Source organism: Simochromis diagramma, unplaced genomic scaffold (genome assembly GCF_900408965.1).
Source record: "Simochromis diagramma unplaced genomic scaffold, fSimDia1.1 OVJJ01000321.1, whole genome shotgun sequence".
In the NCBI taxonomy this organism is placed as follows: Eukaryota; Metazoa; Chordata; class Actinopteri; order Cichliformes; family Cichlidae; genus Simochromis; species Simochromis diagramma.
In genome coordinates, this window is record NW_024386772.1 from 9032914 (window position 1) to 9046195 (window position 13282).

A 13282-nucleotide genomic window follows, 5' to 3' on the forward strand; every position below is an offset into this window, starting at 1 on the left:
CAGTGCTGTGTCAACACATTACAAATAACCTAAATGAACTCCTAATTAACTACCGCAGATCTCATCAGCATGAAAAGCAAGAAATTACTCTCTGAGTCAGAAAAATCACTTTGAGAATCTTTTGGAAAAAAAAGTTGTCAGGAATACATAATTTAGAGGATGCATATGAAGGACAACGAGAGCCCAAGAAACCAAATATAGCTCAGAGAGAGCGTTTGCGTGGGACAATGTGGGACATGTTACTAATGCTTCAAGGTGATTGGAAATTGTTGTTTATCTTAATTTGAAAATTATAATATAATAATAGATACACATAAACAACTGTTTGTGTATTCTGTAGATACACAAACAACTGTGAAAGACAATGTAATACAATCCTCCACTCCTCTAATAAGTCAAAGTTGTTTTATTTAATGATATAATTCATGTATTTATTTGTTTATTCTTATTTAATTATACGCTCATGAGTTCGTTTTCTATTGCCATAACTTTCTCTTCTGTACCATTTTTGTGAGATGTGCTAATTTTAATAAAAATTCTATTATACTTTTTTTTATTTTTTAATAAAAAAGTACCTCATAAAGTGCCACACCAGGTCGCTCGATTTTCATGGGATTCCTAAAAAGTATATTTGTAGATGTCAACAAATATTATTTAAGGACAGGGAGACATGATATAGTTACAATAAACAGATGTTGCCATGCATATGTACATGAATTGAATATATGCACTGCAATAAACACTCATTGGCCACTTCATTAGGTTGGCCACTTCATTAGGTACATCTTGCTAGTACTAAGTTGGACTTCCTTTTACCTTCATAACTGCATTAATTCTTCATGGCATAAATTCAACAAGGTGCTGGAAACGTTCCTCAAAGATTTTTGCATTTGCATGACAACATCACACAGTAGGTGTGTGATCTATGTCGTGAATCTCTCTTTCCACTGCATCCCAAAGCTACTCTGTTGGATTGGGATCTGGTGACTGTGGACCAGTAGGAAAAGGATGACGATGACGATGAAATGGTAAAAGTCCAAACGAGATATCCAGGAACTAAATTGTTTCTAAAACCTATTTTCATTTCTTGTCCATTTTTCTTTTCTTTTCTTTTCTTTTCTTTTCTTTTCTTTTCTTTTCTTTTCTTTTAATAATAATAATAATAATAATAATAATAATAACAATAATAACATTTTTTTTTTTATAAAGCGCCTTTCAAGACATGCACCCAAGGACACTTTACAATTAGATAAAACACATAATGGAAAAATGGAAAAAAATGGGGAAAAAATGGAAAAAAAGAACAATAAAACAAAAGCACAAGCTAAAATTAACAAACAGTGGGTTCACAGTGAATATGCAGATTTGAACAGATGGGTTTTGAGTTGAGATTTAAACTGGGGGAGATTCTTTTTAAATCTCTATATGGATCGGAATATGTCTGACAACAAAACACAAATAACCTTTTCCCCTGTTTTGCACAGTAATTGTAATCCGCTCTAATTTTAGTTTATCTTAGCTCTATAAAACAAGCTCGTCAATGTCAAATTTTATCCACTAGATGACGCATTTGGGCGAATGTGGGAGCTTTGACTTTAGATCCAGATGAAGATGATGGATGGATGGATGGATGGCTGGATGGATTGCACTCTCTTTATTCTCCATTTTGAATATCACGTGAGTATAGGAACTCTGTTTATTCACTTGCATGCATTTAGAGCTGCACTATAATCCCCGGCTGCCGCCTGCAGAAATAAAGCACATTTTAACAGTGGTAACTTTGTTTGTTCAAAAATAATAAGGAGATATGCATGAAGATTTTTGTAAGATCTTCTGTCATAAAGTACTAAAAGACCCGGGCACCCGGTGTGTATCAGTTCCAAAACTTTCAACCGCGCCCTCACAATATGTGACACACTGTTATCATTAATTTTAGAAAACCACTCCCTTTTATATCAAACTGTACATTTTTAAAGAAGCCAGAATAACCGTTCTCCGCTGGCAAAGATAAGGAATAAATTACTGTAAATAACTCACAACAAATATACAATTTGCTGACTCACAAGGAAACACACCTTATTCTCACCACCCCGGCACTTTTCCAGGTGATCACGCCACAACAGGTTGCAGCCAGTTTATTGCATTTCATTTTTCTATGCAGCAGTTTCAAAGCGGGAACATGTCAGAAACCGGAAGTCTGCTGCACACCTTTTTGTTTGTAAATGTGAACTGACACTTCAGAAAACTCAGTGGTACCCAAAGATTCTAAAATAAAAAAAATAAAAAAAATCAACACTAATTATATCCATAGTCGCAATCGATATAGTAGAATGAATACTGGTTGAGAATCAGAGGAGATGGCAATCCGTTATATAATATTAAATATCTTTAAAAAACGTTGTAATGAGGACAAAGAAATGTAAATAATTAATGAGTCGGGGCACATTTCTTAATTAAGAAGTCATTAATGTTGTTTTTGAAGACAAAATTAAACTGACACAAAAGGATTCTTAGTGTTGAATTATCGGGTATAAGAACACCTGAAATGATCGCACAGAGAATGAGTTTGATTTGAGTTTTTTTTATTTTGTTTTTATTAGTGCATATGACAACAGAGTTAAAGAGATACGATTTTACAATCACTTTTATGACTGTTGCACATCTTTGATGAACTGGCACTCCAGAGATTTAGTGGTACTGTCTACCCAGGGCATTAACGACCACGGACAAAAACTTCTGCCAGGCTTCCTGGACCTCAGCGGTGAAGACGCTGGGACCAAACTTAGCGGCCACGCACAGGCTGATGCATTCAGCGAGCACCTAAAGTGAGAGAGTTGGACAAAATAATTAAAGAATTACTTCTGATCTAATAGTGATAAATGTTTCTGGGTGCTGGTGGGGACATACCCTGAAGTTATCGGGATCCACGTGGAGCTTCTCAGAGTGCATAGCGCTCAGTTTGGCGTAGGTCTGCTTGATGTTGTCCAAGTTCTTCACAGCATTTTCCAGACCACCCATCACGGTCTTTCCGTGTTGTGCCACTTTGGGGTTTCCCATAATGGCAGCATTGGTGGACAGGTCTCCAAAGGATTTGAAGTATCTCTGACCCCAGGGGTACACAATCAGAAGCCTGGAATAAGACAAGAGACAGAAAAAATAACAATTTTAATGCATATAATTTTTTAAAAAAAAAAAAGCATTTTAATCTAAAAAGACAAACATACATGTAGATGCATTGGTTTCAGTTCGGCTTTAAGATTATAGGAAGAGAAAGTCACACAATACATAAATGTGTTTCTAAATTGCAATGAGCTGCAGGTTACCTGCTGAGGGCCTGGGGACCGATTTCCCCCACATCGATCTTCCCCCACAGGCCTATGATGGCCTTGCGCTCAGCATCTGTCCACTCGACCATTTTGACAGCGTAAAGGTTTTCACGTAGCTTGTGATCAGAAACCTTTTCGCAAACGCCGATCCTCTGGAGCTTTTTATTAATTACATAGTGCCACACCTCTTCGTCCTGGAAGCATCTGATTGGACTATAGCATTCAGGCTTTTGGGTTGTTGCCCATGAGTAAGATAATCTTTACCAGATTATAAGGAAAAAAACGCAAACACATATTTTTTTATGTAACAAATATAGAAATAAGTATAAGAATTATAGACTACAGGTCTTTATAGACTGTTTTTAACCTATACGTACAGTAAAAAAACATTTAAACCTCGAAAGTGATTTCTGATCTTTCGTAAGTGATCAGATCCCAACAAGCTGGCCTGAAAGTAGGGTAAATACCCGTTTCTGATGTATATATATATATGCAACACACATCTCTAGTAAATAAATGTAGCCTATTTTATTTGAAAACAATTCTCCAACCTCTAATAAATAGGATACAAAGGATAAAGGTGCTGTGCAGTCCCACATGAAGCGCAACAACCAGTCATCCTTTTATATCTCACATCATTCCTCGGATATGATTACTTACCAAGATTTTGGTAAAAAATATCTTAATTTTTGATTATGTGTCGTCATTCTGTGAGTGCTTATATTGTCATCTAATTCTCTAATTCTCTCTTGAGACCAAACGAGCGTTTGGCAGCGAGAGATTATTTGCCACTTGTTTTTACACTTCGGACATTATTTTATAAAATATCACATTGCTTTTTCAACAACCTCTTGCTATTTAATAATTTTTTTTAAGGGATAAATATATTAGTTTCTTCCCCCAACAAAATAAGTCGTATCTTAAAAACAAGGAGGAGCGTTAACTTTTATCTCAAGAAATACCTCGGAAACTTCTGGATATATTTTCTTTATCGCAGAGGTGTGGTTTAAATGTGATACTGGGTGTGGTCCATTTTGGTGTTATATAAAAATGATAGTGACAAATAGTCAACACATTTTCTTTCAATTCAGAAGACAACTGAAGAAAACGCAGACATGAGTCTCTCTGCAAAGGACAAGGCCGTGGTGAAGAACTTCTGGGCCAAAGTGGCCCCGAAGACAGCTGAGATTGGAGGAGAGGCTCTGGGGAGGTTGTATTGAGCCCCTTTCTTTTCATTCTTTATTCATTCATACTTTTATTAATTAGTAAGTATTTATTCATATTTCCATCATTTGAATTTATGTTTTACAGGATGCTGACTGCTTATCCCCAGACCAAGACCTACTTTTCTCACTGGTCCGATCTGAGTCCAAGCTCTGCGCAGGTGAAAAAGCATGGTGCCACCATCATGGGGGCCATTGGAGACGCTGTGTCAAAGATTGACGACCTTACTGGAGGTCTGTCTGCCCTCAGCGAGCTCCACGCTTTCAAGCTCAGAGTGGACCCTGCCAACTTCAGGGTAAGCTCACCCAGTAACATCCACGCAACAATGATCACGTTGTAGACAGAGATTACCATTAGTCAAGAGGCAATATAGACTTTTCGACCTAACATATGCATGTGTTTTTTGCCTCACAGATCCTTGCTCACAACCTCATCTTGTGCATGGGCATGTTCTTCCCCGCAGACTTCACTCCCGAAGTCCACCTCTCCGTTGACAAGTTCCTCCAGAACTTGGCTCTCGCTCTGTCCGAGAAATACCGCTAAAACCCGGCAACTCCGGAGCCCCTATGAAGCCTGTCATCTACAGTAGTGTCAATAAAACCTCTTAAAATGGCAGGGCTCCGTTAATAAATATAATAAACACTGGAAGCTGGTCCTTTCTTCTTTGTCTGCATCCCTACACTATTCACTTTTGACATAATTGCAGGGGTGTGTTAAGAATTTAAAATAATAATATTGTAGTGACAGAAGGGGGTGTGGGAGCATAGGAAAAGAGAAAATTCAATCAGAAATGAACATACAGTTGTGTTCATTTTGAAAGGGACAAAATAGAAACCGGCAGCGTCACCCTTTGCAAAGATAAGAAGTAAAATATAGACGCTTTTATAAGAATGAGCTTAGGAGGTTTTAATTTCAGATAATACAACATGGATAATTCTAACTACAACTTACTGGCTGAGTTAAAAAGAAATGACACCACCCTTATTAATATTACTATTATTATTATTACTATCATGAACATTTTCAGTATAAGTGCACAATCCCTTGTAAAAATCTGCTCTTGGAAGGCTTGAGTAGAAAAACAAAATGCAATTAAAAATGATCACACAAAGAGAATTTCATTTAACTGGAAATTTATTTGTCACATGCATCAGCTTTGAAGCGCTAAACGGAAGCACTGCTGTAAATTATTTGGTTATGAATATGAACTATAATTCCACAAGTTCAGTGGTACTGTTTGCCCAAAGCAGAGACGACCACAGCGAGGAATGTCTGCCAGGTCGTCTGGACATCAGGGGCGAAGACTTGAGGTCCAAACTTGGAGGCCACACAAAAAGCGACAATTTCAGAAAGCACCTAAAATGAAAGGGAAACAATAATAATGGCATGCTTCATCATTATCACTGGTGGAAAAAGTCTCAGATCACATACCCTGAAGTTGTCAGGATCAACACGGAGCTACTCAGAGTGCATGACGCTCAGTTTTGGCGTAGGTCTGCTTAATGTTGTTCTTCACAGCATTTTCCAGACCAACCATCACAGTCCTTCCGTGCTTGGCTAGTTTGGGGTTTCACATAATGGCAGCATTGGTGGACAGGTTGCCAAAGAGTTGGAAGTGTCTCTGAGTCCACTGATACGCAATGAGAAGCCTGAAATAAAGAGTCTCAATTTTACTTTTTCTTTTATTTCGATTGCATTAAGTTGTTTCCTGTGCCAGATTAATAAAAACAAAACGAAAACAAACAAAAGAAATATCCTGTTATCATGCGGTAAATAACAAGGCATGTAAAAACAAGAATAATTAATTTGATGATACCAATAAAGCGTCGCTAAATCGTCATCTAACATAACTCACCTGCTCAGGGCCTGGGCGCCAATTTCAGCCCCATAAATCTTTCCCCACAAGAAGTAGCGGTTTTTGATACGGGTGGCATCGTGGTGGGGGGCGGCATCACGGGCATCGGCAAAAAAAAAAAAAATTGCTCGTACTCATGCTGCCCCGACATCAGCCAGCGCATATTGGTAATGGCATAGGCACCGATCGGTTTTCTATCGCCCATTTGCTGGGAGTAAGGGCGCCCTCCGTTTGCGAGGTGCGCCTGCTGCTTGCGGCGCAGGGAGGAGAGGGCGGGGCGGCGGGGGATTCCCTAGCTGGCTGGAGCAGCATCTAATAATCAACTCGCAAAATAAAACAAAATAAAAACAAAACAACAAACACGAAAACACCAGACATTATAATACAGACGTATAATTTGCATCGATGTTTTTTCGAAATTCTATACATGAAAAGTGAGCGCGAGAGCCCTCGGTGCGCCTGCTCGCTGCTGAAGTCAAAGTAAACTTTATTGTCATCTCCGCTACATACAGTCAAGTATATAGAGAGACGAGACGATGAGGCTCCAGTTACAGCAGTGCAAGAAAACAAACAATAAATATAAGAAGAGTAAGAAAATAAATATACACTTAAAGACTCGGGGTAAAGGGATCAATAACAATTTAAAATTTACATTTTATATTTTGATGATTTAATGTCTCACACACAACCCGTGGAAACGGGTTCATAATGATGTAAATCCAAGCCCATTATGTATTCATGATTTGAATCCTGGGTTGTGTGAAATCCCAGAAATACACCTTAGACAAAGTGAATCTGTGAACTAAGGTGTAGGTCTATTAGGTTATGTTGTGGTGATCCTCGAGTTGGGGGATTTGTGTTCATACTGGAGTGCAAAATTAAAACCAATGGAAGATGGACAAGAAAAGTTCAAAGCCATCAGGTGCTCAGTTTAGAAAAAATAGAAAAGAAGAGAAGGAGAAACGAGCAAAAGATACAGGTAAGCAGATGTGTCATTGGATAATGGCGGGTCATCCTTAAAACAATCAGAATCAGAATACTTTATTAATCCCTAAGAAAATTATGTGGGTTACAGTTGCTCCAAGAAGAAATTGTAAAAATAGTAACAGTAACAGACTAAACTCCAAACAATATATCCAATAATATAATATTAATTAGTCATTGTCAATTGTTTATTTGTCCTGTTCTCATTGTATGACGAATTATGATGGCTGTTTGATAGCCGTTTGCATACAATGCATACTCTCCCTCTCTTCATGTGTGTGTGTGTGTGTGTGTGTGTTTCTCTGGTGAATTTCGACAACAGTTTTATGTTAATGTAAAATCCTTAATATGTTTTATGTGTGTGTGTGTGGGGGGGGGGGGGGGGGGGGGGGGGCAGCGGCAGAGGGAGTGCTCGCCCGAGGCGCCAAACAGGCTAGGACCGCCACTGCCCACAGGGACGCGATCGCGCTGAGCTCAGCACCTGTCCACTCGACCATATTGATAGATAAGATTTTCTCAAGCTTCGCTGAAATTAGTCTTCGTTCACAAAACTTAAACACAAACTAAGGACAAAGAAAGGTAAATAATGAATGAGTCGGGGCATATTTCTTAATTAAGAAGTCATTAATGTTGTTTTTGAAGACAGTCTCAATTAAAATGACACTAAACGGTTCATAGTGTTGTATTGTCAGGTATAAGAACACCTGAAATGATCGCACAGAGAATGAGTTTGAGTTTGTTTTAATTTAATTTATTTTTTTATTAGTGCATATGGCAACAGAGTTAAAGAGAAGTGATTTTAAAATCACTTTTATGACTGTTGCACATCTTTGATGAACTGGCACTCCAGAGATTTAGTGGTACTGTCTACCCAGGGCATTAACGACCACGGACAAAAACTTCTGCCAGGCTTCCTGGACCTCAGCGGTGAAGACGCTGGGACCAAACTTAGCGGCCACACACAGGCTGATGCATTCAGCGAGCACCTAAAGTGAGAGAGTTGGACAAAATAATTAAAGAATTACTTCTGATCTAATAGTGATAAATGTTTCTGGGTGCTGGTGGGGACATACCCTGAAGTTATCGGGATCCACGTGGAGCTTCTCAGAGTGCATAGCGCTCAGTTTGGCGTAGGTCTGCTTGATGTTGTCCAAGTTCTTCACAGCATTTTCCAGACCACCCATCACGGTCTTTCCGTGTTGTGCCACTTTGGGGTTTCCCATAATGGCAGCATTGGTGGACAGGTCTCCAAAGGATTTGAAGTATCTCTGACCCCAGGGGTACACAATCAGAAGCCTGGAATAAGACAAGAGACAGAAAAAATAACAATTTTAATGAATATAATTTTTTTTTTAAAAAAATATGCATTTTAATCTAAAAAGACAAACATACATGTAGATGCATTGGTTTCAGTTCGGTTTTAAGATTATAGGAAGAGAAAGTCACACAATACATAAATGTGTTTCTAAATTGCAATGAGCTGCAGGTTACCTGCTGAGGGCCTGGGGACCGATTTCCCCCACATCGATCTTTCCCCACAGGCCTATGATGGCCTTGCGCTCAGCATCTGTCCACTCGACCATTTTGACAGCGTAAAGGTTTTCACGTAGCTTGTGATCAGAAACCTTTTCGCAAACGCCGATCCTCGGGAGCTTTTTATTAATTACATAGTGCCACACCTCTTCGTCCTGGAAGCATCTGATTGGACTATAGCCGTCAGGCTTTTGGGTTGTTGCCCATGAGTAAGATAATCTTTACCAGATTATAAGGAAAAAAACGCAAACACATATTTTTTTATGTAACAAATATAGAAATAAGTATAAGAATTATAGACTACAGGTCTTTATAGACTGTTTTTAACCTATACGTACAGTAAAAAAACATTTAAACCTCGAAAGTGATTTCTGATCTTTCGTAAGTGATCAGATCCCAACAAGCTGGCCTGAAAGTAGGGTAAATACCCGTTTCTGATGTATATATATATATATATGCAACACACATCTCTAGTAAAGAAATGTAGCCCATTTTATTTGAAAACAATTCTCCAACCTCTAATAAATAGGATACAAAGGATAAAGGTGCTGTGCAGTCCCACATGAAACGCAACAACCAGTCATCCTTTTATATCTCACATCATTCCTCGGATATGATTACTTACCAAGATTTTGGTAAAAAATATCTTAATTTTTGATTATGTGTCGTCATTCTGTGAGTGCTTATATTGTCATCTAATTCTCTAATTCTCTCTTGAGACCAAACGAGCGTTTGGCAGCGAGAGATTATTTGCCACTTGTTTTTACACTTCGGACATTATTTTATAAAATATCACATTGCTTTTTCAACAACCTCTTGCTATTTAATAATTTTTTTTAAGGGATAAATATATTAGTTTCTTCCCCCAACAAAATAAGTCATATCTTAAAAACAAGGAGGAGCGTTAACTTTTATCTCAAGAAATACCTCGGAAACTTCTGGATTTTTTTCTTTATCGCAGAGGTGTGGTTTAAATGTGATACTGGGTGTGGTCCATTTTGGTGTTATATAAAAATGATAGTGACAAATAGTCAACATATTTTCTTTCAGTTCAGAAGACAACTGAAGAAAACGCAGACATGAGTCTCTCTGCAAAGGACAAGGCCGTGGTGAAGAACTTCTGGGCCAAAGTGGCCCCGAAGACAGCTGAGATTGGAGGAGAGGCTCTGGGGAGGTTGTATTGAGCCCCTTTCTTTTCATTCTTTATTCATTCATACTTTTATTAATTAGTAAGTACTTATTCATATTTCCATCATTTGAATTTATGTTTTACAGGATGCTGACTGCTTATCCCCAGACCAAGACCTACTTTTCTCACTGGTCCGATCTGAGTCCAAGCTCTGCGCAGGTGAAAAAGCATGGTGCCACCATCATGGGGGCCATTGGAGACGCTGTGTCAAAGATTGACGACCTTACTGGAGGTCTGTCTGCCCTCAGCGAGCTCCACGCTTTCAAGCTCAGAGTGGACCCTGCCAACTTCAGGGTAAGCTCACCCAGTAACATCCACGCAACAATGATCACGTTGTAGACAGAGATTACCATTAGTCAAGAGGCAATATAGACTTTTCGACCTAACATGTGCATGTGTTTTTTGCCTCACAGATCCTTGCTCACAACCTCATCTTGTGCATGGGCATGTTCTTCCCCGCAGACTTCACTCCCGAAGTCCACCTCTCCGTTGACAAGTTCCTCCAGAACTTGGCTCTCGCTCTGTCCGAGAAATACCGCTAAAACCCGGCAACTCCGGAGCCCCTATGAAGCCTGTCATCTACAGTAGTGTCAATAAAACCTCTTAAAATGGCAGGGCTCCGTTAATAAATATAATAAACACTGGAAGCTGGTCCTTTCTTCTTTGTCTGCATCCCTACACTATTCACTTTTGACATAATTGCAGGGGTGTGTTAAGAAATTAAAATAATAATAATTTAGTGACAGAAGGGGGTGTGGGAGCATAGGAAAAGAGAAAATTCAATCAGAAATGAACATACAGTTGTGTTGAATGCAAATTTAATCTTCTAACATTTTGCACTGAATATTCATTTTACTTTATAGTGGAGGAATTTAAGCTTTGCTTAAATGGGTAGTAAATACTAATGTGTATACAATGATTTCATTCATTAAGCATGGCGTGATATTAAACAGTTTGATTTGGCATTTTATATACTTTTTTCTGAACACACAAGTAATGAACATTGCACATAATTATACAAAATAAGCTTCTTTTTTCTTCTTCTAATACATATCCATTTTCTGCTTATCTTACCGAACACGTGGAAGAAACCCTTTTTGGATTCTTGGATTAAAAGAATTTAATAAGATAGGATAAGATAACCTTTATTAGCCCCACACGAGGGAAATTTGTTATGTTGACGCAGAAAGTGGACAGTGCAACGTAATGTAATGTGTAATGTACACAATATTTCAAATCCTTTATCATGGTCCACAACTATAACCAACAGTATTTTTGATGCACTGTTATCAATAATGTCACGCGACCTCACCCATTTATATCAAAGTGCACATTTTGAAACGGACAAAATAGAAACCGGCAGCGTCACCCTTTGCAAAGATAAGAAGTAAAATATAGACGCTTTTATAAGAATGAGCTTAGGAGGTTTTAATTTCAGATAATACAACATGGATAATTCTAACTACAACTTACTGGCTGAGTTAAAAAGAAATGACACCACCCTTATTAACGTTACTATTATTATTATTACTATCATGAACATTTTCAGTATAAGTGCACAATCCCTTGTAAAAATCTGCTCTTGGAAGGCTTGAGTAGAAAAACAAAATGCAATTGAAAATGATCACACAAAGAGAATTTCATTTAACTGGAAATTTATTTGTCACATGCATCAGCTTCGAAGCGCTAAACGGAAGCACTGTTGTAAATTATTTGGTTATGAATATGAACTATAATTCCACAAGTTCAGTGGTACTGTTTGCCCAAAGCAGAGACGACCACAGCGAGGAATGTCTGCCAGGTCGTCTGGACATCAGGGGCGAAGACTTGAGGTCCAAACTTGGAGGCCACACAAAAAGCGACAATTTCAGAAAGCACCTAAAATGAAAGGGAAACAATAATAATGGCATGCTTCATCATTATCACTGGTGGAAAAAGTCTCAGATCACATACCCTGAAGTTGTCAGGATCAACACGGAGCTACTCAGAGTGCATAACGCTCAGTTTTGGCGTAGGTCTGCTTGATGTTGTCCATGTTCTTCACAGCATTTTCCAGACCAACCATCACAGTCCTTCCGTGGGGTTTCTCATAATGGTAGCATTGGTGGACAAGTTGCCAAAGACTTGGAAGTATCTCTGAGTCCAAGGATACACAATCAGAAGCCTGAAATAAAGAGTTTTACTTTTTCTTTTATTTCGGTTCAATTAAGTTGTTTTCTGTGGCAGATTAATAAAAACAAAACAAAAACAAACCAGAAACAAATTCTGTTATCATGCGGTAAATAACAAGGCATGTAAAAACAAGAATAATTAATTTGGAGATACCAATAGGCGTCCTTAAATTATCATCTAACGTAACTCACCTGCTCAGGGCCTGGGTGCCAATTTCAGCCACATAAATCTTTCCCCACAGGTATGTGATCGCGCTGAGCTCAGCACCTGTCCACTCGACCATATTGTTAGAAATAAGATTTTCTCCAGCTTCGCTGAAATTAGTCTTCGTTCACAAAACTTAGGTCCCTTTTGGAGGACTTTATTAATTGGCCGCTACCACCCCTCTTAGTCCGGAAGCATCTGATTGGATCAGAACCAAGGACAAAGGCTGTTAATAAGTCAGATATAATTTTTGCCAGAAGACTGGGAAAAGAACAGAAAAAAGACAAGAACATGAAACATTAAAAACACCATCAACTCGACATCAATTGTTCGACGCCATTCAGTGTCGAATATTCATTTACCAATAAACCTAATTGTAAATGAATATGATAAAATGTAAGGCAGAATTTAACTGATTTTGAAGGTGTGATTTTTGCATAAGGAGAAAAGCTCAAAAACCCCTAAAACATTTTCTTCATTTGTTATTTTTTTTCTCAGCACCTGCACATATGAGCATCTAATATGTTCAAGTGTGTTTTTAAATCTAACTTTTTAATATATACAGATTTTTTTTTCCCGTTCATTAGCAATTTTGCCACTATTCCTTTAGACTACATGCCCCTTCATACTGACATCGGTTCTTTAATGCATTCATCGCTATTTTACTAACTAATTTGACGTTAGGTGTTATTTTGTACTTATTTTACCTTATAAATACTGCGGGACTTATAAGGTAAGATAACACGGCGACTAAAAATACTTGAGAACAGGGTGTGGTTACTTTTATCTCTAGAA

The 13282-nt window shown here is 38.2% G+C and overlaps 4 protein-coding genes and 2 pseudogenes across 4 annotated transcripts; 2 read left to right on the plus strand and 4 right to left on the minus strand.

The window, feature by feature from the left end:
• Positions 1-2566: 2566 nt before the first annotated feature.
• Positions 2567-3479, minus strand: LOC120743465 (hemoglobin subunit beta-A-like). Its single transcript, XM_040047107.1, has 3 exons — positions 3324-3479; positions 2908-3130; positions 2567-2820 (listed from the first exon to the last, which is right to left on the minus strand). Exons 1-3 carry the CDS (start codon positions 3413-3415, stop codon positions 2689-2691), a joined length of 447 nt encoding a protein of 148 aa, XP_039903041.1. The 5' UTR covers positions 3416-3479; the 3' UTR covers positions 2567-2688.
• A 914-nt stretch (positions 3480-4393) lies between these two features.
• Positions 4394-5195, plus strand: LOC120743549 (hemoglobin subunit alpha-A-like). The gene is made up of 3 exons (XM_040047212.1): positions 4394-4536; positions 4638-4845; positions 4965-5195. Exons 1-3 carry the CDS (start codon positions 4442-4444, stop codon positions 5091-5093), a joined length of 432 nt encoding a protein of 143 aa, XP_039903146.1. The 5' UTR covers positions 4394-4441; the 3' UTR covers positions 5094-5195.
• A 471-nt stretch (positions 5196-5666) lies between these two features.
• On the minus strand, positions 5667-7886 carry LOC120739195 (annotated as a pseudogene).
• Positions 7887-8140: 254 nt separating this feature from the next.
• Positions 8141-9036, minus strand: LOC120743458 (hemoglobin subunit beta-A-like). Its single transcript, XM_040047102.1, has 3 exons — positions 8881-9036; positions 8463-8685; positions 8141-8375 (listed from the first exon to the last, which is right to left on the minus strand). The coding sequence occupies exons 1-3, from the start codon at positions 8970-8972 to the stop codon at positions 8244-8246; spliced, it is 447 nt and encodes a 148-aa protein (XP_039903036.1). The 5' UTR covers positions 8973-9036; the 3' UTR covers positions 8141-8243.
• A 921-nt stretch (positions 9037-9957) lies between these two features.
• Positions 9958-10755, plus strand: LOC120743539 (hemoglobin subunit alpha-A-like). Its single transcript, XM_040047203.1, has 3 exons — positions 9958-10096; positions 10198-10405; positions 10525-10755. The coding sequence occupies exons 1-3, from the start codon at positions 10002-10004 to the stop codon at positions 10651-10653; spliced, it is 432 nt and encodes a 143-aa protein (XP_039903137.1). The 5' UTR covers positions 9958-10001; the 3' UTR covers positions 10654-10755.
• A 994-nt stretch (positions 10756-11749) lies between these two features.
• LOC120743530 lies at positions 11750-13158 on the minus strand (annotated as a pseudogene).
• Positions 13159-13282: the final 124 nt, after the last annotated feature.